Below are 21,452 nucleotides of genomic sequence, written 5' to 3' on the forward strand. Positions count from 1 at the left end.
AGTGAGGGGAATTTTTTTTTATTTTCTTTTTTTATGTGCATTGGTGTGAGAATGTCTGATCTTCTGAAACAGGAGTTACCGTCAGGTGTGAGCTGCCATGTGGGTGCTAGGAATTGAACTAGGATTCTCTGGAAAAGCAGCCAGTTCTTTTTAACCTCTGAGCCATCTCTCCAGCCTCTTTTGCCTTAAGTTGGTGGTATGGATGGTGTGTTCATCTGCTGTCAGATTTATGGCATTTGAGTGAGCTGCCCTTCCCACAGCTGTCTGGTGGTCTTTTTTTGGAAAAAGACAAAAACCAGGCTCCGTGTACTGCACTTGTCAGTAGCTTAAGGGCAAGGCCATGACCCAGAGGCATCTCTCAGTTGCTATTCACTCCTCTCAGAAACTACTGTGAGATAGATTTTGGGGAAGCAGCAGCTCTAGGAGGGAGCTGTAGACATTGTAGACCACCCCACCCTACCCCGCCCCGCCCCGCCCCACCCCACCCCACCCCACCCCATCCCACCCCACCCCGCCCCACCCCCTAGAGCTTCCTTCCTCAGTAGAGCCTTAGCTCCTTCCAGTCCAACCCACTACTGATAGCAACTGGATGGGTTGGCCTCACCTTTGAGGTATGCTGTAAGACCATTGCTGTTGGTTTCTGGGATTGTCAAAATATTTGGGGATACCTTTATTCTTTGGGGTTTTTGTTTTTAGTAATACCTCCTTTGGAGAAAGGAAGTGGTAGTGATTTTATTATTTTAATAGGAAACAAAATTGTATATTACATTCTTAAATTTTCAATCACATCTCTTATAGAGATTTACCATTATTAATGGTGGTATTGGGGGTGGGGGATCAGGCACATATGCTGGAACTTCATTTTAAAGGCAAGCCTGGAACTCACCGTAGAGTCTGTGCTAGCCTCATTCATACTCCGAAATTCTGTTTCATCCTCACCATCGCTGAGCTGCCATGATGGGTTGTGGTGAGTCCATGCTTCCCACCCTCCTGTGGTTTTAATAACTGTTCCTCCACCCCATTTCTTGTGTTTTTGCTTTTCAAAGAATTATTTTATGTATATGAGTACACTGCAGCTGTCTCCAGATTACACTAACCAGAAGAGGGCATCGAATCCCATTACAGATGGTTATGAGCCACCATGTAGTTGCTGGGAATTGAACTCAGGACCTCTAGAAAAGCAGTCAGTGCTCTTAACCACTGAGCCATCTCTCCAGCCCCTGTTTGTTTGATTGTTTGTTTTAAAAGAGGTGTGTGTGTATGTGTGATTGTGTGAATACTAGAAGATCCCCCTTGGAGTTAGAGTCATAGGAAGCCACCCAGTGGGTTGCTGGGATCTGAATTCCAATCCTCTCCAAGAAGAGCAAGTGTTTCTGATGGTCAGCCATCTATTCTAGTTCATTTTTTTTTTTGAAACTAGATCTCTCTGTGTACCCTAGTTTAGCCTCAAACTCATGGCAATCCTACATCAGCCCTCTGAATGCTGGGATTGGAGGCATATACCACTATACTTGGTTCTATTCGTGCTTTCTGATTGGTTGGTTGAAATAATCTCCCTTGGCTGGTTAAGAGGTTATAGGTTCTTGTCCTGACATTTTAAGGGTTTTTTCAATATTTACAACATGGGGGTATGAGCATTCTATAAAATGATCTTACATAACCATGATTACGTCTTCATGGCCAGTCCTTCAGATGCCATACAGGAAGGACTGTTAGTTGGCAGGATGGGAGTGGTATCTCCATGTTCACTTCCTTGCTCACACTCAGGTGGCTGTTAGCTGCTGGCTTCCTTTGCTCTGGCCCTGCTAGTTGTTTTCAGCTGCCACTGGCTAGGGTCACTGTCTATTGTGACACACAGATGTGCATCCCAGCCCTGGTAGGACTGGGATATGACATTCATGTTGGTGTTCTTGAAATGCTGAGAACCTAAAAAGGAACAGTATTACCCCCAAATTCTTAGGATATCCTGAACCTTAGGATACTCTGTGACCGTTAGCACAAATCTTATATGGTCACAGGTAGACAGAAGTTATTTTTGTGTAATAAAACGTCAGAATCAAAGAGCATCTATGGCCAGCCAGCTCTCCACCCATGGCAGACTGGGGCCCTGCACCACCAGCCAGTATGCTGAGGCAGCCTTTGGGATAACAACCATAGATGTACACCAACACAGGTCACAGATGTAGCATGAAATAGCACAACCTTGTAGCCACGCACACAATTAAATAGCATGTTTAATTATCTCACAACAGATAGTGCAGTAGTAGAAATTAAGTCCTTTTTAAAAAGTCACTCTTCCCGAAACCCACTTCCTCAGCTGCCACACTGTGGCTGAGGAACTGGTGATCGGGCTGGAGGGATTAATAGTCTTTCAAGGAGCTGAAAGTCCCCAAGTTAGAAATGCCTTGAGAGCAGCCAAGAGACCTATGAGGAATGGACACATACACTCAAGCACTCACACGTGCAAAGGACACAGAAAAGACATGGATGGAAGGATGCGGAAGGTACCACAGTGGGGCAGTCACACATATGCACTCACATGCCACAGAGTTGCAGTCTGTAGCTGTCTCCTCTGGGAGAATGCGGGTGGCCTGAGCCTGGAAGCAGGTACTGGTAGTCATCCCCAGCAGCCCCCGCTATCCCTGATAAACCAGCCGAAGCTGAGGGGCCAAGCAGCAGCTCTGCGTCACCGCCAGCAACAGTTGGCAGCACGGATTTCTTTTGGCCTGGGGAAGGCAGGGCATACTGTCCCAGAGAAGCAAACAAAAGAATATGCCCAGGGCTAGGCCCCTGCCATCAGGAGGCTGGTGGCTCTTGGTTTTGTGCCAGGTGCAGGGGAGACACAGTAAACCTCATTATGTGTGTTCTGGGACCAGCTGCACTGCTCTAACAGCAGGAGAGGCTATGGGCTGTTTGTGTCTGCTCTCAGGCAGGGAGGCATGTGCAGAAAGGCCCTGAGATGAGGACATTTTGGGGGGCCTACCACATAGGCTTATAGAGAGAACCTCTTCATTCACAGCTTCATTCAGGGGATCCTATAAAGTATCTGTGGATTCAAGTACCAGTAGTTCTGATGGGGGCTTTTGGGATGGAGTGACCAGCACATGCTGGGAGAGCAGCTGCCCTCAGACCCAGGAGGTCAGGAATCAGCGTAGAGGTGCTCTGGGCCCTAGCACTGAGGCCCAGCCTGTTGAGACAGATCAAGGGGCTACAAGATCTCCTCTCGTGGGCTCCTGGTCTTCAATGGTGTTTGCCCGTTTGGCACAGATCCATTCTGACCATGCAGGAGTTTGCCCTTCTCCCGGTCTGGCCATGTAAAGATGGCATCATCGCTGTCCAGCTCCGACTCAGAGTGCATCAGGCTACTGCTCAGTGTAGGGCCTTTCTGTTTGCTGCCTGCCAAAAAGACAACCCGGTGTTAGGTAACCTTGCCCGGCCTGAGTCACAGACCATCCTCATCTCTTCCTGGAGAGGAGGCAGGGAAGGCCAGGCATCCCTCCCTCTGCTGGAAAAGCAGGTGGAAGGAGGGCCTAGCCTAGCTAGGACAAGTCCACAGAGAACCACGCCTGAAGGTTAGACCTGGACTGTCTCCTGCTATGCCTGAGCTTTGGTTGGGGTCACCCAGCTGTGTCCTGTTCCTCCCCTGTCCTGAGACCTAGAGCTACATACTGAGACCCTGTCTTAAAAAAAAAAACAAAAATTTAAAAGCAACAGTGGGAAAGCCTGACTGGGAGACTCTCATCCCAAATAGCCATGTCCTGATGAGCACCTAGGACTGAAGACACTGCGCAGCAGTTCAGAGCAGCAGTTGCTACTCTCAGAGGGCCTGAGTTTTCATTTCCAGCATCCACAGCATGTGGCTACTGTAACTACAGCTCCAGAGGATCCAACATCTCTGGATTCCATGGTCATGTGCACATACACTCATGGAAATGTGCATAATTACACATAGATAAAGCGAATCTTTGTCGAGACAGGGTTTCTCTGGGTAGACCTGACTGTCCTGGAACTCACTCTGTAGACCAGGCTGGCCTTGAACTCAAGAGGTCCAATTGCCTCTGCCTCCCTAGTGCTGGGGTTAAAGGTGTGTGCTACCATCTAGCAAAAATAAATCTTAAAAAAAAAAAATCTAGCCGGGTAGTGGTGGCGCATGCCTTTAATCCCAGCACTTGGGAGGCAGAGGCAGGCGGATTTCTGAGTTCGAGGCCAGCCTGGTCTACAGAGTGAGTTCCAGGACAGCCAGGGCTACACAGAGAAACCCTGTCTCGAAAAACCAAAAAAAAAAAAAAAAAAAAAAAAAAAAAAAAAAAAAAAAATCTAGAAAGCTGTCTGAGACTCTAAAGGCCTCAGCATTCACCTTCCCAGCCTTCCCCTCACTGTAGAGGCCCCAGGGATGAACTAGTCATGCTACAGAGATGGCTGAAGTGGGAAGAGCTCACTCCAGCAGTGCTCTGGACCCTGGCACTGCCTGACCACAGGAACTAGCTTCCCACCTGTTAACAGTGGAGACTGTCATGGAGTCGTACTTGAGTCAGGCAGTCTACAACCTTACCATCCATCACTCTCATAAACATCGGCAGCATCTTGGCAAGGATTGATGGTCAACCTGACAACTGACAAGTCTCCCAGGACTGAGTATCCAGACCCTGAGCACCTACACTCAGGATCATACCCTGCTATGGGTCTCATCCATGTGTGGCTATGCAGTGGGCCATGGCTTACTCAGTTTTGTGCATTCCAGGGGGTACAGTTCATCCAGAGCCTCAGGGCACCCGTGCAGCAGAGCTACAGAAAGGGCACTGGCAACATGGGGCTCTCCAGTGTGGTGGGGAAGTGACCAGTGGAATGCCCACTTGTGATTCTTTTATGATGATCCTACCCTGCAAGACCCTTCCTCCTTTGCCTCCATCCCGGGCACCTGGGCCTCTCTTTAGGGCTGAGACCCAGTTCTGAGATGTTGGTCCTCACCGCCGAGGAGTTCAATTTCATTCTTCTCTCTCTGAACAGCCTTGGTAACAGCTGCCCTGATTCTGTCAGCAGCTAGACAGGAATCATCAGCCTTGACCTTGTCTGCTCCTCTGCGCACTGTCACCACCTCCTCAGACCACTAGAAAATGTTTCTCCCTTCCTGCCTGCTTTATGTTGTCACCAGACCCAATGAACTTACTACGTTTTCAAGCACTACAGTTAGTATCACCCAGGCAGATGCTGGGCCCTAAACCCCTTAAAGTACCCACTGCTCTTAGAAGCTCAGCAAAGACCTGCTCACCCACACAGCATGGCTCATTCCCTCTGAGTCGCTGCCCAGCACATCATAGCTTCTGCCCTCTCCCCAGTGCCCTCCCAGCAGTGGGGCCACACCACATTGCCTGTGTCTGGAATCATCTGATGCTCAGCCTGCACAGCCAGCTAATTGTTTCTTCTTTAATTTTTTGAAGCTCTCTCACTCATGTCCCTCCTTCCATGCTGAGAGGGGGGTGGGGTGATTCTACTATGTAGTTCTGAAGCTTGAACTCAGGGTGTCAGGGTTGGGGACTTTAGCTCAGTGGTAGAGTGCTTGCATGCATCAAAGCTCTGGGTTCAGTCCTCAGCTGGGGGGTGGAACAAAAACTGACAAAATAAGGGCAGAGGAAAAGTGAGTTGTGATCTGGGCTCTGCCTGGAAGCCACTGACAGCAACCACAGGACCACTGAGCAAGAAGGAAACGAGCAGGTGAAGGAACTTGGAGGTGAAAGGGACATGGTGACAGGGCTCTTCATGGCCCCTCAGTGTCAGCTCCCACGGTCCTACCTGCTCGGGAGGTTGGCTTCAGCTCCAGGCTCTCCTGATCTGTGGCATCCAGGATCTTGTATCTGCTTTTCCTCTTGGGTTTTCCTTTTTGCCTAAAAAACACAAACCCCGTCTCTGCTCAGGAGGGTTTGAGGCATGTGAGTGAGGATGGGGCCGGCCTACCCCAAGCACAGTGGCTCCCCTCACCTCTCAGCCAGAGCAGGCGGAACCTCAGAAAGTCAAAGTAGAATGTTTTTTTTTTAAATTCTACTTTTCTAAGTTTTAAGGGAGGTCATATGTCAGGTTCTATCCAAGCCCTGCCTCAAACTGCTCTCAGACAGGTGATATAAGTATACTGTGCCTGGTGCCTTACCCGGGACTTAGGAGAGGGGTGCTGGAGGTACAAAAGAGAAAGCTTTCCGAGTGCTGTGGCACACAAACCCATACATTTGGCGCAGTAACTGGCACCACACACTGAAGTCTTGTACGTGCCAGGCAAATATTCTACCCCTGAACTATGCCCTTTTCTTGAAATCATGTTTAACAGTGACAGACACGCAATAATTGTAACATAGAATAAAGACTACATCTAGTTAGGCTTTCTCAGATAAAAACAAACAAACTAGAACAACCACTTATGAACTCAGCTGTGTGTGAAACCCTCTTGTGTCCAGGTGTGAGGCTGGGCCATAGCATTTCAGAGGATGTACACCTAACCACACCCTACCAGGGTCCCCACCTTGAAAATCTCTACAGTGACACCCCTTAAATGAGGGCATCTGCCCTCTGGTGTTGGTAATGAGAATTTTCTGCCACGGGTCTTGGGGTGGTCAACCCCACCATAGTGACTGGGAGCCAAGTGCAATCCTATAAGAAAGATGCCAGATACCTCATGGGAAAATTCTGTGACACAAAGCCAAATGGACTTCAAAGAATTCATCTTATCTCCCCCTCAAGACACACACACATCACCACCCCATCATTCTCTCTCTCTCTCTCTTTCTCTCTCTCACTCACTCTTTCTCTCTCTTACACACACACCACCCCATCATCCTCTCTCTCTCTCTCTCTCTCTCTCTCTCTCTCTCTCTCTCTCTCATACACACATATCACCCCATCATCTTCTCTCTCTCTCTTTCTCTCTCTCACTCACTCTTTCTCTCTCTCACACACACACCACCCCATCATCTTCTCTCTCTCTCTCTCTCTCTCTCTCTCTCTCTCTCTCTCTCATACACAAACACCACCCCATCATCTTCTCTCTCTCTCTCTCTCTCACTCTTTCTCTCTCTCACACACATACCACCCCATCATCTTATCTCTCTCTCTCCCTCCCTCTCTCTCTCTCACACCACCCATCATCTTATCTCTCTCTCTCTCTCTCTCATACACACACCACCCCATCATCTTATCTCTCTCTCTCTCATACACATATACCACCCCATCATCTTCTCTCTCTCTCTCTCTCTCTCTCTCTCTCTCTCTCTCTCTCTCTCTCACACACACACACACACACACACACACACACAACACCACTCCATCATCTTACCTTCTGCAACAGCAGACTGTAGTCCATGACAGGATCCCCAAGGCCACAACGATGACAAAGGACGCAATGATGACATAGAGCACACTCCATTCTGCAGAGGAAAGCAAGGGTGCGTGAGAGGCTGCCCTACCTCGTTAGTCACAAGGTGGCTTCATGATGGCTCCCTGGGGAGGATGAGTGGAAGCCTGTAAGTTTCTAGAATGCCAGGCTCCCAGGCCTTGCTCCAGAGGTACTCTGAGCACTTTGCAGTATGCAAGGATACACCTTTTCCCCCTCAAGACATGGCCTCGTTGTGTAGCCCTGTTGTCCTGAAACTTGCTAGACCAGGCTAGCCTTGAACTCACAGAGATCCACCTGCTTCTGCCTTTCAAGTGCTGGGATTAAAGATGTGTGCCTTTAAGATGGAGAATGTGGGTTTTCCTGAGGCCGTGGCATGCAGGCACTGCAGAGAGAGAGAGGCCTGTCTGGCAGCACACTCTCTAGGCTATGGAGCGTGTGCAGCTGCTCTGAGCGCTGCAGAACCCTCCGCTAACGTTCAGTAAGTGTGGAGGGAGAAGAGTCCTCTCCAAGCAGAAAGTTCTGCCTGTTCATCAGCCTCCAGCACCTGCCCCTGCAGCACAGCCACCTGCAGCCAAGCTGGCTGCTACAAAGCCACACACTCACCACAGTTGCTGTCTCCATCCCTCAGCTGCACCTTGATGAAATTCTCCATCCAAAATGGGTCACAGACACAGCGCTTGGTGAATGAGTCACAGTGTCCATGGTCGGAACAGTTCAGCTGACATGCTGAAGGTGGCAGAAAAGTCGTAGAAGTTAGAGAGCTAGGAGGACAACCAGCTTCAAGGGCTCATGAAAACTGAGGTCCCCTCATTTCATGTTGGCTTCATATGCTAGGCGGGTGCAAGACCCTGGCCAAACAGCTCTAGGGAGTCTCCTTTGCCATCTGAACTGGTGACCCTCAATCCTGCATGCCTCCTCCACAGAGTAACATAATTCCAGAAACAGTACATAAAGTATTATCAGACTAAGTCTGAAATCTTTAAGAACCCACGTTTTCTAAAGTAGATGTATGTATTAAAACCTTAGGGAAGAGGCCTGCAGTTGGCCCAAACAGCGGCGGATTCTGAGGCAGCGCTGAGGGACCGGCTGGAGCGTGCGGTGTGAGGCCAACTATCTGTCAGTTCCTTAGCCTCAGAGTCTCGGCTCCATTAATACTGCCAGCCTTCAAACCTTAGGGTGATGGTGAATTAGAAGTAAGGCTGGACAAAATAAAGATATAGTTATTCTCTTATTCAGGCTCAGGGTTCCCCTGAGGGCCCTGGGGTGAGTCCCGTGGGAATGTTTGCAGGGGGCCTTCGCTCACAGGTCCCACAACTTACTGGCTGTATTGATTTCCAGAGCTCTGAATATCAGGAAGTCGGCCTTCTGCTTCCGTAGCTCGCTCTTGAGCATGGCTGCCACCTCATGACCTTTGAAGAGCTGGTGAGGAGGGTCGTTCTGAACAAAAAATAACATCTTGGTGCTGCAGAGACAGACAATAGTGACACTGCTTAAGCGGTCCAGGGTAGCAGCCCGAGCCACATCTACAAAGCACCTTGTATCTGTGACAGACATCATACTCAGCCTGTGGTGACATGCACTGCCACAGCAGGCCAGTGAGAAAGGTGCTTCTGTCCTACCTTCATCTTACAGAGGACAACACAGGGAGGGCTCAGAGGAGCTGACTTACATGCCTAGGGTCACACAGTTAGTTATGGCAGAGCCAGATTCCCCATCTGTTACACAGGACCCTAAAGCTTACTCTTGACTGCTGGAGGCTGCAATCCAGTCAGCAGTGGGGGCGGGAGGTGGGGAGAAGGGAGTCTGGCTGTGGTCCCATCCCTGCTACCAGCCTTTGTGAGCTAAGACAGCTGGGCACCTAGGTTTGTACCCAGGTTATGTGTAAAGCATGCCAGTGCTTTGTGAATGTAAACACTGGGAAGATTATCTGTAAGCCAAACAACGGTTACTGTGACAGCAAAAGGACAGACCCTACATAGTGGGGTTGCTGCTTTGAAATGACATCACTCCAAGCCCAGAATCCGTTTGCTTTCTACCTGTTGTTTGAAGTCATGACTGTTTCCTCTGCTTTAACCTCAGTCTCTCTGAGGGCCTGCCCATCAGCACAAAGCAAACCTTCCCTGTCATCGGGCCACATGGGTTCTAAGTACACCCAAGATACTGACCCCTTAATGTGCAGGGCAGCCGAGGGCCCTAAGTATCCCAGGGGCCCTAGACCAGCTGCTGCCAGGACAAGCTATTTCAAAGTATAGCAGCACCTTCCACACATGACACGATGTAAAGTTTGGGCTGTACTGTCCGTGACTAAAAGCTAACAGTGGGGTCCTACAAACGCCAGACCACAAGCTTTACCATAAAAGATGGGGGGGGGGAGGGTCATTAATTACCATTCCCTCCTGTAATCCACGGGTTTTACTGCTGCCTTTGCCGGTAGCTCACACCTTTACCGTCTCTACCATGGTACCAATCTCTACTAAGTCATATCAGCAAAACTATGCCGAGATCATAGACCCCAAACCTTCCAGAGATGCCACAAGCCAGTAGGTCTCAAAATAAACTTCCTGTAATCACCACTGATCAGATAGCAAGGGTTCAATGCCACTCTAAGATACTTGAGGGAAAGTCACCCTGGATTCAGTAGTCAAATGAGCTCCCTTGTCATCGCTAATCCTAAGTCCCAGGCCGAATCACTGTGCGGGCCCCACTCACCTTCATCTCCACAGGTGCTGCCCCAGGGACAGCTCTGTCCCCACAGCTCCTTCTCAGTCCTCCTCACCACAGCCTGAGTGAGGATTCTCACTTTGTTGCTGCTGGACACGCCCAGAAGCTCCCAACTGCTCCCCACCAACCCCTCTTAGCCACCACACCACTCACCTCCCTGAAAACAAATCTCAGCTTGGGATTTCCTTGCTTTTAAAACAAACTAAGTTGAGTTCCTTTGTATGCAAGTTCCTAGTCTCCTTGGCCTCATCTCTGAGCACATCCTGGGTGTACTTAGGAAGCCTACACCGCCCATCCCACCTTGGGCCCACCACCCACATGCTCCCATCTTAACCCTTAATTTTCATATGCTGGGCAAGGCAGCCTTTATTTCTGGAATGTCTTTGGGCACACCTCTTCCAGCCCTCCTGGGAAAACTACTTGCCGTGGCTGTTTTCTGGAGGCTGCACAGTGGACCCTGCTCTGTAGTGAGGACAGTTATCTCCATCCCAGACTACAGCTTACACAGGATCTCTTCTGCCCTGCTTCCCAGAGCCTGTCTGAGCATATACTGCAGGACCCAAGCCTGACCAGCAGTGGTTCCTCATGAGTGGTTCCTGGTCAGCACTGTCCTCAGCCTAGCCCCACTGCTGCTCAGCTGGGAAGCCTGAGGACCCCAAGGCTTCCCTTTGCTCCCCACATTCATTGTCCAGCTACCTCTGCTCCGTGTATGGCTGAATCTTTTGCACAATGATATCGGAATCCAGGACCCCCAGGAGGACCCCAATCTGGCGGATGAACATCCCCTTCAGCCTCTCTGTCAGCTGACTGACGTTAACATCCAAGATGATCTCCACCAGGTTGCTCTTCCTGGGATCTGGGAAGCACGAGGAAGATCAGTCATGGCTTCAGAAGTGGGAGAGTCAAGACAGACCTGTCACTGTGTCTGCTTTGACATCGAAGAGGAAGTGGTGGCAGCAGTTAGACATCCTTCAAGTGGGAAAGAAGAGAGCGGACTCCTAGCAAAGCCACGGGAGCTGGCTTGGAAAGTTTCCCACCACCCTGAGAACTGCCGCACAAGTGCCAGGACGAAGCACAGGCCAGGAGCCAGGCTTCGTGGAGGGGCATGGGGGGGTAGAGGGAGATTAGACTCTGTGGTCTTTGTATCACAAGCCCTACCACTGCCACGCACAGCTAGACTCTTCGGCTAACTATGTGTCAGTGTGTGCCCTGAGCCTGCCTGACTTTCAGGGACATGCTGTACTTTGCTTATAAATATGGGAGGGACCAATTCGTGCACCCCGTCCCCCAACCATCCCAACCAGCGGTGTGAATGCAGCAAACACGGGAAAGTCTAAGTAGCCAAGAAATGGCCTCAGCACCATACTGTTAACCTCTAGAACCTGGATGTGGTTATGCTTGCTGGCCACATCTGAAGCAACCATAGGTTGCTCAGAAAACCTTGCTCGCAGACTTGAATGGAAGAGCCAGGGTGCACTATCTGTAGCCTGATTTTAAACACAAACGAGATCCTGCATGTCTCAGCCACTGTCCTTCCTAGAGACCAGGCAAGGGCTGAATGTTTTACCAGGACCCTCCCCAAGACAGAGGCCATGCCTGAGGCTGGCCTAGGGGCCATCAGCCCTGCCCACTCCCATTTTTCCCTATCACAAAAACAAACTTCTGTTTAAGGAGGGCATTTGTTACTGAAACCCTGAAAAGTATGAGGATATCACTTCACCTTCCCCATCATCTGATGAAGCCTAGGGTCAACTTACAAAAATAAACTGTTTTCTGCATTTAGATGCAGATGAGACAGCATGACTCAAGCTGTTCCTGGGCTCAGATTCCCATGGAGCCCTGAGCTGCTCTCCTTAGTCATGTACAAGAGAGAAGGTGCTTGGGGCACAGGCTCTGTCTGACACTGCCGGAAGGCTCTGAGTGAGCCTGCCCTCTCTGGGGCCGGGTGTCTGCTGCGTTGGGATGGAGGGCTGGCAGGCTAGGCTCACCAGGCTTCACTTCCACGGTCGTCCGGTCTGTGTCGCTCTCACCCTTAGCATCTGTCACTTTCAGGTGAAATGTGTATGTTCCCTCCACCAGGTTGGAGAGGAAGAGGACAGGGTGATGGTCTGAGTGATTCAGCACCTCCTGTGGGCGGGAACAACATGGCTGTGTCTGGGACAGAACACCACTCCTTTCTTGGAGTTAGCTACTGCTTGAGTCACACAGTGGACAGTCACAGCACCACCCTCCACAGCTCCTAGGATCAGGAGATACAAGCCCTGAGCACACCAGTTTGTAGAATGACCCACAGGAAGGCATTTGACCCCCCTGACTCCAGAGCACAATCTTGGTTTGATATAGGGGCTAAAATAGATCCTGGAGGGTAGGCTCCGGACCTGATCACATCCTGGCACACTCACCCCTGCGGCTGGGCTTGTCTCATCTCGAGTCCACAGGTAGCTGACTATCCCTTTGTCATCTGAGGACCTCGAGCCATCCAGTTCGGCCGTGCTCGTGGGCAAGGTAACCACCACATTCCCAGCGATCTTGGCTACTGGTGGTTTGTTTATTTCTAACCAAGGAGACATCAGTGAGATAAGGTGACATTTTGGGAAAGAGAGACACCACGTGTGACACTTCTGAGGGGCTCAGTACTAAGAGTACCTTAAATAGGGGGCTGGTTAGTGCTTATCCAAGAATGAAGAGCAAAAGCCACTAGACCCAGAGGCCCCTGGCTTTCCTGCAGCCATACAGAGGGAACAGCACGCTTTCCTGCTATGGCTCTGTAGCAGTTCTCTGCTTTAAAGGAATTTAGTGACTAGAAATGAAGGCTTAGAACTGGAAGCTCAGGTTTCGCTAGTTAACACCATAACCTCTTCCTTTGAGTATTGCTCTTGGGGTATCTTTCCTTGTGCTTCATAAGAGAAGAATGTGACCTCTCCGAGCTGTGGTCCCACAGACTATGGCATAGAAGCTCGGCTTGCCAGAGGATTCCTCAGCTTAGTCAGCACAATACTGTTTAGAAGTCACCCACTGAGGAGGTGGCTTTTCTACTACCAGCCCATGACCTCCCCAAGTGCCCCCAGTCCCTGTGAAGCCAAGGAAGATGTTAGCCAGAAGCTGCAGTGCAGCAGCCATCCCAGCTCCTGCCAGCAGGTGTCACTGTAGTTACCAGAGTCACAGAAACCCCAGGACTTAACATAGAGGCAAAATCAAACTGCAAAGAAAACAGTCAGTACTTCCAATTTCATGAGGGAAAGAGGGTTTAAAATTCACCTTACAGTTAATCTCAAAGCTTGTTGAGAAAATCACAGCTGCGCCCCCCCTTCCTATTTGCCTCTCTCAGTCCTGTATGACATGGCGGATTCCTGGGCTATCAGACCCACGAGGCTGCTGCACACGCACACAGCAAGACGCACCTTCTTTGACAATGACATTCACGGAGCTCTGGCTCTGTAGGTTCCTCTCATCTTTGACAGTCAAGGTGAATACATAAGTCCCCACTTGCAGCCCAGTCACAGTGGCAACACTGCTGTTGGCGTTCTCCAGCTGCACCCCCTCAGGACCCCTAGACAAGAGAGTAATCAGAGGGCGGAGTCGTACCTGTCTGCTGTTCCCCTGGCAGCAGGAAGAGCAATTATTGCCTCAGCTGAGACAGGAACAATTGTTTGCTAAACTCTGACAGGAAATGTTTAAAAATATTCCATTTGGAGAAAGTATCACTTGGTCCTAAAACAGGCTACTTCTGGTCAGAAAATTCCACTCCTCAGCTTTTAAACACATCTAGGCTTGTCTTCTACACACGCTTCTAGAGCATCCCCACCTTTCATTATTCTAGCTTATGTAACAGTCAGTCCTCTGAGCGGCTCTGTGAGCAATAGGAGGCTCTAAGGATGAGGTTTTGGAAAAGCATTTCTTGTCCAGCAGTTGGCTTGCTCTTGCTAGCAAGGAAGCACAATACACTTCTTCTTATCCACACTCCTGAACTGCCCTCCACCCCACCCTGATGAAAAGTCAGGGAAGGATGCAAGCCAAGAGGGCCAAGGGCTCTCAGGATAAAGCCATCTTCTCTATAACGCAGTCTCTTCTAGCCCTGGACAGCGCCACAAAATACCAGGACACTACATCCTGCCTCCTTCCCGCTGCATCTCACAGCACAGCCGCCTGCAGCAGGCTTCCGGCCAGCACACAGGAGAGGGCTGCATACAATCAGAGCCCTGCACACCCACGCATCTCTTCCACTAGGGGCAGCTAGAGAAGCTCCTAGCTCTGCTTTTGAAACTTACTACCTCTGACCCCAGTGGCCTCTCCGGAATCAGTCCCATCTAGGAAGCTCCACTAAACACTATTTACACTGCAGCCACCACTGAGCCTCTGCTTGGGCCTCACCAGGTCTGCCTGCAATAAACAGCTACAGGAAGAACACGTGGAGCTGAGAGAGACCCAGCTCTCCACAGCAGCTGAGGAAAGGATGTCTAGTGCCTAACATGCACTTCCTAGGGAGAAATTAAAATCCATTCCCACCCACCGCGCGTGTGTGTGTGTGTGTGTGTGTGTGTGTGTGTGTGTGTGTCTACGTGTACATAGATGTTAGGACCAGACCCCAGCCTGTCTTTGTGGCTGCTGTTTTTGGAAATAGAGAACTTTTCAACGTTCCCCAGAATCCCTTCAGTTCATGCAGAACCCCGTATACAAGTTAAATTCCATTCTCTATGGTTCATAAAAGCTCCAAGAAATTGTACAAACAGGAATAGCTTAAATAGGTAATTTCAATTTAAAAAGTATAATCTTGGCTGCAGTCTTTGCTCTTTGACTAACTTAACTGAAAAACAAAGTCTCAGGAGAACAGTAATACAGGCATGCTTTGCTTTGCAGATGAAAGTTCAGTTCCTCTCAGTAGCTGCCTCCCACCCCTCAGTTAACCTTACTAGTTAATTTTGAACAATGGTATCTTTCTGCTCCATTACCCCTTCCAACCTGCCTTTCAAGTGTAATTCAACTATGCATTTAGCAGATAGGTTGTACCTGCAAAAGCCCAGGATCCCACAGTGTTACCTGAGGCAAACTGATGAGATACATTCTCTCTTTAAAAAAAAATCAGAAAATTTCTTAAGAGTTGAACCTTAGGGGCTAGAGAAATGGCTCAGCAGTTAAGAGCACTGTCCCCTTTTCCAGAGGTCCTGAGTTCAATTCCCAGCAACCACATGGTGGCTCACAGCCATCTGTAATGGGATCTGATGCCCTCTTCTGGAGTGTCTGAAGACAGCTACAGTGTACTCACATATATAAAATAAATAAATCTTTACAAAAAAAAAGTTGAACCTTAGGATTATAAACCTTTCTTCCTCACTCTCCAGGCAAGGCTAGTAGAAATGAGTCAACTCTCAAAACAAATCAAACCTCGCTGTTCCAGCAGTCTCTGCCCAGACGGGCCTATCAACACTCACCGGCTCTGCTCCCAAAGGTAAGAGACGACTCTCTGGTCATCTGTGCTCTTGCTGCCGTCCAGGGTTGTGCTGTCCACGGGTAGGGTCAGCTCTTTGTCTGGGCCTGCATCTGCCTGAGGAGGCTTGTTGTTCTCTAGGACAAAGATGCAGCCATCAAAAGCAGCACTCCAGGTGGCACAGGAGAGGATCCATTGGGGCATCTGCTCTGGTAGTCATGGGAACTCTGCCTCTTAGCCCAGAGCAGTGCAAGATATGTGGGGGAGATGGATGCCGACAGGGGACTCAGAGGAAAATAAGACTGAATCATGTCAAACAATTCTGAAGTTTTTAGAGCTCACTGCCTCTGAGATCTAACGCGGTGGGCTGAGCAGAGGGAGACACAGCTTCTACACAGGGAGGGCTTTGCAATAACCCTTTAAAATCAAGTAGCATTTGGTATAGTGGTGACTCCATCTCCCAGGCCCTCACCGCCACACAGTAACTAGCAAGGGAAGGGCACACACAGAAGCTGAAAGAAAAGTAAAGCGAAGGGGAAGGCTGTGGTCCTCAGGCTCTGTGGGGTAACTGCCTGCCTTCTACCTCTCTGCCCTTATGGCCCCAGGCCTGGCAGGATCCAGGGGAGGAGCTTACCAGGCTGCACAATCACTGTCACTTGGGCGGTGGCCTGCTGTCCTGCGGTGTCAGTCACTGTGAGCTGGTAGGTATAGTCTCCTTCTTGCATGGCAGACAGCTGCAGGGCCGGCGTTCTGACTCCCTACATGCAGAAATTCAGGCATGAGGAATGACTCCTGGGATCTCAGCAGTGCACAGTGTTCACTCGGGAAGAAATGCTTCAGCCAGGTCTTTAAACCTCACTTGGTAATGGGGGTGCATCCCCGTTCAGCACAGTGAGTGACCATTGGCAGGACAGCATGAGACATTGTACTAATAAGAATTTCTATAGATTCGGTGGCAGCGGAGAAACCTATCAACATACATGAACTAAAGCCAGACAAAACATGCTTTGCGTCGTGCCTCTAGAACCCTGAAGATGCAGAGCCTTTCCTGCCTATCAGAAGGAACATTATAAATAGTTGGAGGGAAACTTCCAATGCAGGAGCTTCCTATAGAAAAACAGCAAACCCTGGTGGCCTAGGGCTGAGTCCTGCTTGCAGGCGTTTTGCTTGGCCTGTAGTGCTGACTGGTTGGAAAATTCCACCCAAGAGTCTCATTTATGTCTGCTCCTAGCAAGACTGTCAACTAACACTAAGCCCATATCTCCATGTGACAGCAGCCAGCAGGACTCAGGGGCAACAGCCGCCCAGGTTACCCCACTTGTTCAGGTGCCCTGTCTACTTTACAGACTTCTGGGGAGGACATCTTGTAGCCTAGACGATCTACTCCAATGAGTGTATGAAGGTCTGCACACTGGTGGCATCTGTGTGGTGTGACTTTCTGGGCTGTGTCACCCATAAGGGACAGATTTCTTACCTAGCCTCCTAATACTAAAAGTTTCAGATAATCTGTTAATTGGAGGCCTAAAACTTTCACTAACCAATTTTCTGAATTTGTTTGGGGATTTTAAAAATCTAAATGACAAGCCTGACTTTGAGAATAAAATGGGGCAGAGATAGAGCCTGCATAGCTGACGGAACCCAGAGACCCCCAGCCCCCATCCCAGAGAGAAGGAGTGAGGGCCTCTTACCTGCATCTCCACCACCTTCCCCTTGCTGCTCGGGCTGAGTGACCACTCATAGCTGGCGATGCCATGGTCATCAGTGCTCTGGTTTCCAAAGAGGGTGATGGAGTTCTGAGGCAGGGTAATCACTTGGTTGGGGCCTGCATTGGCCACAGGAGGGTAGTCCACAGCTTTGTTCACAGTGAGGCTTGCTGTGGTGGAGTTGGTCGCCCCATCAGAGTCAACAACAGTCAGGCTGTTGGTAGAGAAGAGTTAACAGGGAAGACTGAACATCAGGGCCCGGCAATATCAAGGCGGCGGGATTTCCTCTCCTACCCATCCTGCTGCAAAAGCAGATTAATGTTAGAACTACAGTTGACTGAGGCTTTCCTGTGTACCAGGTGATGTTCCAAATGCTTTATATCTATCTGAACATCCACAAAAACTCTCTAAAGTCTAACCTTCATGCCAGGCAGTGGTGGCGCATGCCTTTAGTCCCAGCACTTGGGAGGCAGAGGCAGGCGGATTTCTGTGTTCCAGGCCAGCCTGGTCTACAGAGTGAGTTCCAGGACAGCCAGGGCTACACAGAGAAACCCTGTCTTGAACCCCTCCCCCCCCAAAAAAAAAAACCAACAACAAAAGTCTAACCTTCATGTTTCTCCACACCCACATGAAGAGACTGAGAGTAAATTGCCCTGGGTCACACTGCTTGACAGCAGTGGCTTCGGGATCTATAATCCAGGCAGCAGTCAGTAGATGCCAGCAGCAGTTTGCACTGCTACCTGTGTCTATCCATGTGCTGAGGCCTTCCTTATAAGTGATGCAGAGTACACATCATGGATACCAAAGCACAGAGACCCTGGCTGGCCTCGAACTCACAGATCTGTCTGCCCGTGCCTCTGCCTCTCTGCCTCCCTCTCTGCCTCTGCCTTTCTGCCTCCCTCTCTGCCTCCCTCTCTGCCTCCCTGCTTCTCTGTCCCCCTGCCCCTGCCCCTGCCCCTGCCCCTGCCCCTGCCCCTGCCCCTGCCCCTGCCCCTGCCCCTGCCCCTGCCCCTGCCCCTGCCCCTGCCCCTGCCCCTGCCCCTGCCCCTGCCCCTGCCCCTGCCCCTGCCCCTGCCCCTGCCCCTGCCCCTGCCCCTGCCCCTGCCCCTGCCCCTGCCCCTGCCCCTGCCCCTGCCCCTGCCCCTGCCCCTGCCCCTGGAGTGCCAGGATTACAGGCATATACCTTGCCCAGCTCAGAAACCATTCTTAAGGAATAATCCCTGGCCTCCATTCCTACAGCGCTCACAGACAGCACACCATTCTGCCTACAACAGACTCTCTGCCATTGTCTGTTTTAGCCATGTGCACATCACAAAAATGGATGTGGACATGGGGCACAGAGCTCTGGTACAGACCATGAAGGCTGGCTCCAGCAAGGCCGGAGCTTGAGATGGCAAGGAATGAACACTCCTACACAACATGTCCATAGTATGTGCAGGGAGAAGCAGGATTTGAAAGGGGAAATATTCTTTTATAAGAGCAGACTTCCACCTAAACGATGCCTTCCAGCTGAACGGCCTAAAGCTCCTGTGCCACCTCAGAATGTTAATGCAAGTGAGCAGGGAAGTTTGGGATCCTCCCATTTTACTGATAGAAAGAGGAAAATCTTTGAAAAGACATGCAGTTTGTTTAAATCTCACCAGCAGCCTCAGACATAGCCAGATGTCTGTGGGGCTTCCTTTCAGTCTTACCTTTGACCTGTGGTCTGTAGGGCACTCTGGGTATTATAGCCTTTACAAAAAGACATAGATGCTTGCACTCGTAAACAAGAGGATCATGGGACTCTGCCTCTTTCCCCGGCCCCTGACTTCTCACAGGTGTCTGTGATTGTTGATGCACTACAGACACATGGGCCAGTGCCATTGTTCTGACTATTCTGGAAGGTTCCCTGGCAGGCCCTCAGAGACCTTAAAGAACAGCCCCTGGCAAACTAATGCCATGTAAGAACAGGAGTGAGCAGATATGCGAGCAATCAGACAGAATCAAAGTGCTAATCAAGTCTGCTCTCATCATATAGATTAAAAAAAGTGTCACTCCATACCCCCTTCTGCCCACAAAACCATAGGTTACCACTATGGTGAAAAGCTCAGACTCTGAAGTCAGACTACTATGTGACCTTGGGCAAATTACTTAACCTCCTTGTGCCCAAGTCACCTAATCTGTAAAATGAGAATAACCAGAATCCCTGTTTAAGGGATTAAATGAGATACTGTGTGGTAAGAGACCAGAAAACCACTTTGCACATAGTACATGTTTCAGAAATAGTGGTCATTACTGCCACCTTTGGGTTTGTTTGGGTTTATTTTTTGTTTTCTTTTGTTATGTTTGTGTGTGTGTGTGTGTGTGTGTGTGTGTGTGTGTGTGTGAGTGCGTGCGCGCGGGCCTTGCTATTTAGCCCAGTATGAGGTCCCTGCTTCAGTCCCCCACATGCTGTGGCTACATATCTGGGCCACTGTGTCCAATTTTGTCATTATTTTTTAAAAAGTATCAACCTAACTCAAGGTAAATTCTATATTAAGTGGGAAAGTTCCAATAAACTTAAGGTAAACATCAACTCAAAATTCCTGTTTAAACCAAAGAGAGGGCTCCAGCCTGCACTGGAAACCGCTGTCCCATCCTGTGCTTTAAGAGCCAGTAGAGTGCCATCAAGTCAGGGCACATGTACTGAAGAGCTGTGCTACGACATCAACTCCGTGTTACCACAGCGTCTAGAATTCAATAACCTTAGACCCACGGAGGACAGGCACCATGGGACTGACACACACACACTACAGTCTTCAAATAATATATACTATTCTTTGAATGCCCTTCTTAAGCTGTTGGCGTGCTATCTACTTTATAGACCTCAGTTTCCCATGAGGCACTCTGTATCTCTCCAGAGGAGAGTATGTCTCATCCTTCCTTGTATAGTCAGTGTCTCAGCAGCATCTGCCACTGTGTGACTCACGCCTATGTGTGAGTGTATGTATGTGTATGTAAGTGCATGTGAGTATGTGTGTCTGAGTATGTGTATGTATATAAGTGTCTGTGAGAGTGTGTTAGTATGAGTGTGTGTGAGCATGCATGAGTGAGTGAGTGTGTGTGTGTGTATGTGTTTATACATGCATGTGCGTGTATCCCGGGGTGAAGTGGGATGAGCCATGACTGGAGGATTAGAATATCTTTGACCTCTACTGTGTGACTCAGAGGTTACTAAATACAATCAACTCTATCTAAGCCTATCATCTACATAAGTGCATGATTACATTATGAGTATACTACAACATCAATTATGCAAATATACAGAATGCCCTAGAGTAAGCCCAAAGCCTCGTTCATAAAACACATTCTAAACGTCAATGCTAATTCTTGAAAGGACTGTCTTTGAATCGAATTTTTCAAAAAGTTTCAATAAAGAAAGATTCCACAAATCACCTTCAGACTGCTAGTAAGAAGTAAAGCTTGCTGGGTGTGGTGGTGCACACCTTTAATCCCAGCACTTGGGAGGCAGAGGCAGGCGGATTCTGAGTTGGAGGCCAGTCTGGTCTACAGAGAGAGTTCCAGGACAGCCAGGGCTACACAGAGAAATGCTGTCTTGAAAAACCAAAAAAGAGAAGAAAGCTGCAGGCATCTTCCACAGGGAAAGCATTTCCCTGAGGGAAAGGAAAACTTGTAGGTGTCGGTGCTGAGAAGGCAAGAGAAATGGGACCTTTCCCAACACGTAAATCCTGGGAGATGTTTGCAGTCCTTTAGACATGGCTTTTAGAGGAAGAATGTAGAGGTCCTGTAGAGATTATGCCCTAAGAAGCATCACTGTTGTGACCACTCACACACGGCTGAATTCTCCACCAACCCCAATGCAAACTGATATTTTCAGTCACTCCTACAAGGTCAACTTGAAGCTGAATCCTAATTTACCTGAAGGTGTAGTTCCCGGGGACGAGCTTACTTAGTTTTAGTATGGCTGTGTCTTCAGAGATCTTCTCTTCTCTCAGAGGCCCCTTAAGTTCCTCCCAGTGGTACTGGACAATTTTATCGTCATCCGTGCTCTCTGGACCACAAAGAAAATCGGTTATAACACAGAATGCTGGGCCTCAGCACTCACCCAGTTTACACGAACCAAGCAACCACTCGGAAAGCTCATGCTGGAAAAACAAAGTTAGACTCTCTCTCCAAAGCAGTTTTCCCCAGGAAGACTGGGTCAGTTGGCCTCTTGTGAATGTTCCTGTGCTGTTTGCTAAGGACT

The 21,452-nt window shown here is 49.5% G+C and overlaps 1 protein-coding gene across 3 annotated transcripts in view; it reads right to left on the minus strand.

Moving 5' to 3' along the window:
* Nucleotides 1-1,954: 1,954 nt before the first annotated feature.
* The window catches only part of Kiaa0319l (KIAA0319 like), a 91,878-nt gene continuing 72,380 nt past the window's right edge, over nucleotides 1,955-21,452 (minus strand). For 2 of the 3 annotated variants that reach the window (XM_034503179.2, XM_034503178.2), the window contains exons 9-21: nucleotides 21,125-21,257; nucleotides 17,213-17,441; nucleotides 16,159-16,282; nucleotides 15,529-15,661; nucleotides 13,501-13,649; nucleotides 12,502-12,653; nucleotides 12,088-12,226; nucleotides 10,796-10,955; nucleotides 8,698-8,840; nucleotides 7,982-8,104; nucleotides 7,319-7,409; nucleotides 5,791-5,882; nucleotides 2,217-3,396 (exon numbers count right to left, since the gene is read on the minus strand). In XM_034503179.2, the coding sequence (XP_034359070.1) occupies nucleotides 3,209-3,396; nucleotides 5,791-5,882; nucleotides 7,319-7,409; nucleotides 7,982-8,104; nucleotides 8,698-8,840; nucleotides 10,796-10,955; nucleotides 12,088-12,226; nucleotides 12,502-12,653; nucleotides 13,501-13,649; nucleotides 15,529-15,661; nucleotides 16,159-16,282; nucleotides 17,213-17,441; nucleotides 21,125-21,257 (1,856 nt within the window). In that variant the 3' untranslated portion in view covers nucleotides 2,217-3,208. Of the gene's footprint in view, nucleotides 2,160-2,216; nucleotides 3,397-5,790; nucleotides 5,883-7,318; nucleotides 7,410-7,981; nucleotides 8,105-8,697; nucleotides 8,841-10,795; nucleotides 10,956-12,087; nucleotides 12,227-12,501; nucleotides 12,654-13,500; nucleotides 13,650-15,528; nucleotides 15,662-16,158; nucleotides 16,283-17,212; nucleotides 17,442-21,124; nucleotides 21,258-21,452 lie in introns of those variants that run through there. The other variant, XM_076934192.1, reaches the window with a different exon arrangement.

Source organism: Arvicanthis niloticus, chromosome 5 (genome assembly GCF_011762505.2).
Source record: "Arvicanthis niloticus isolate mArvNil1 chromosome 5, mArvNil1.pat.X, whole genome shotgun sequence".
NCBI lineage: Eukaryota > Metazoa > Chordata > Mammalia > Rodentia > Muridae > Arvicanthis > Arvicanthis niloticus.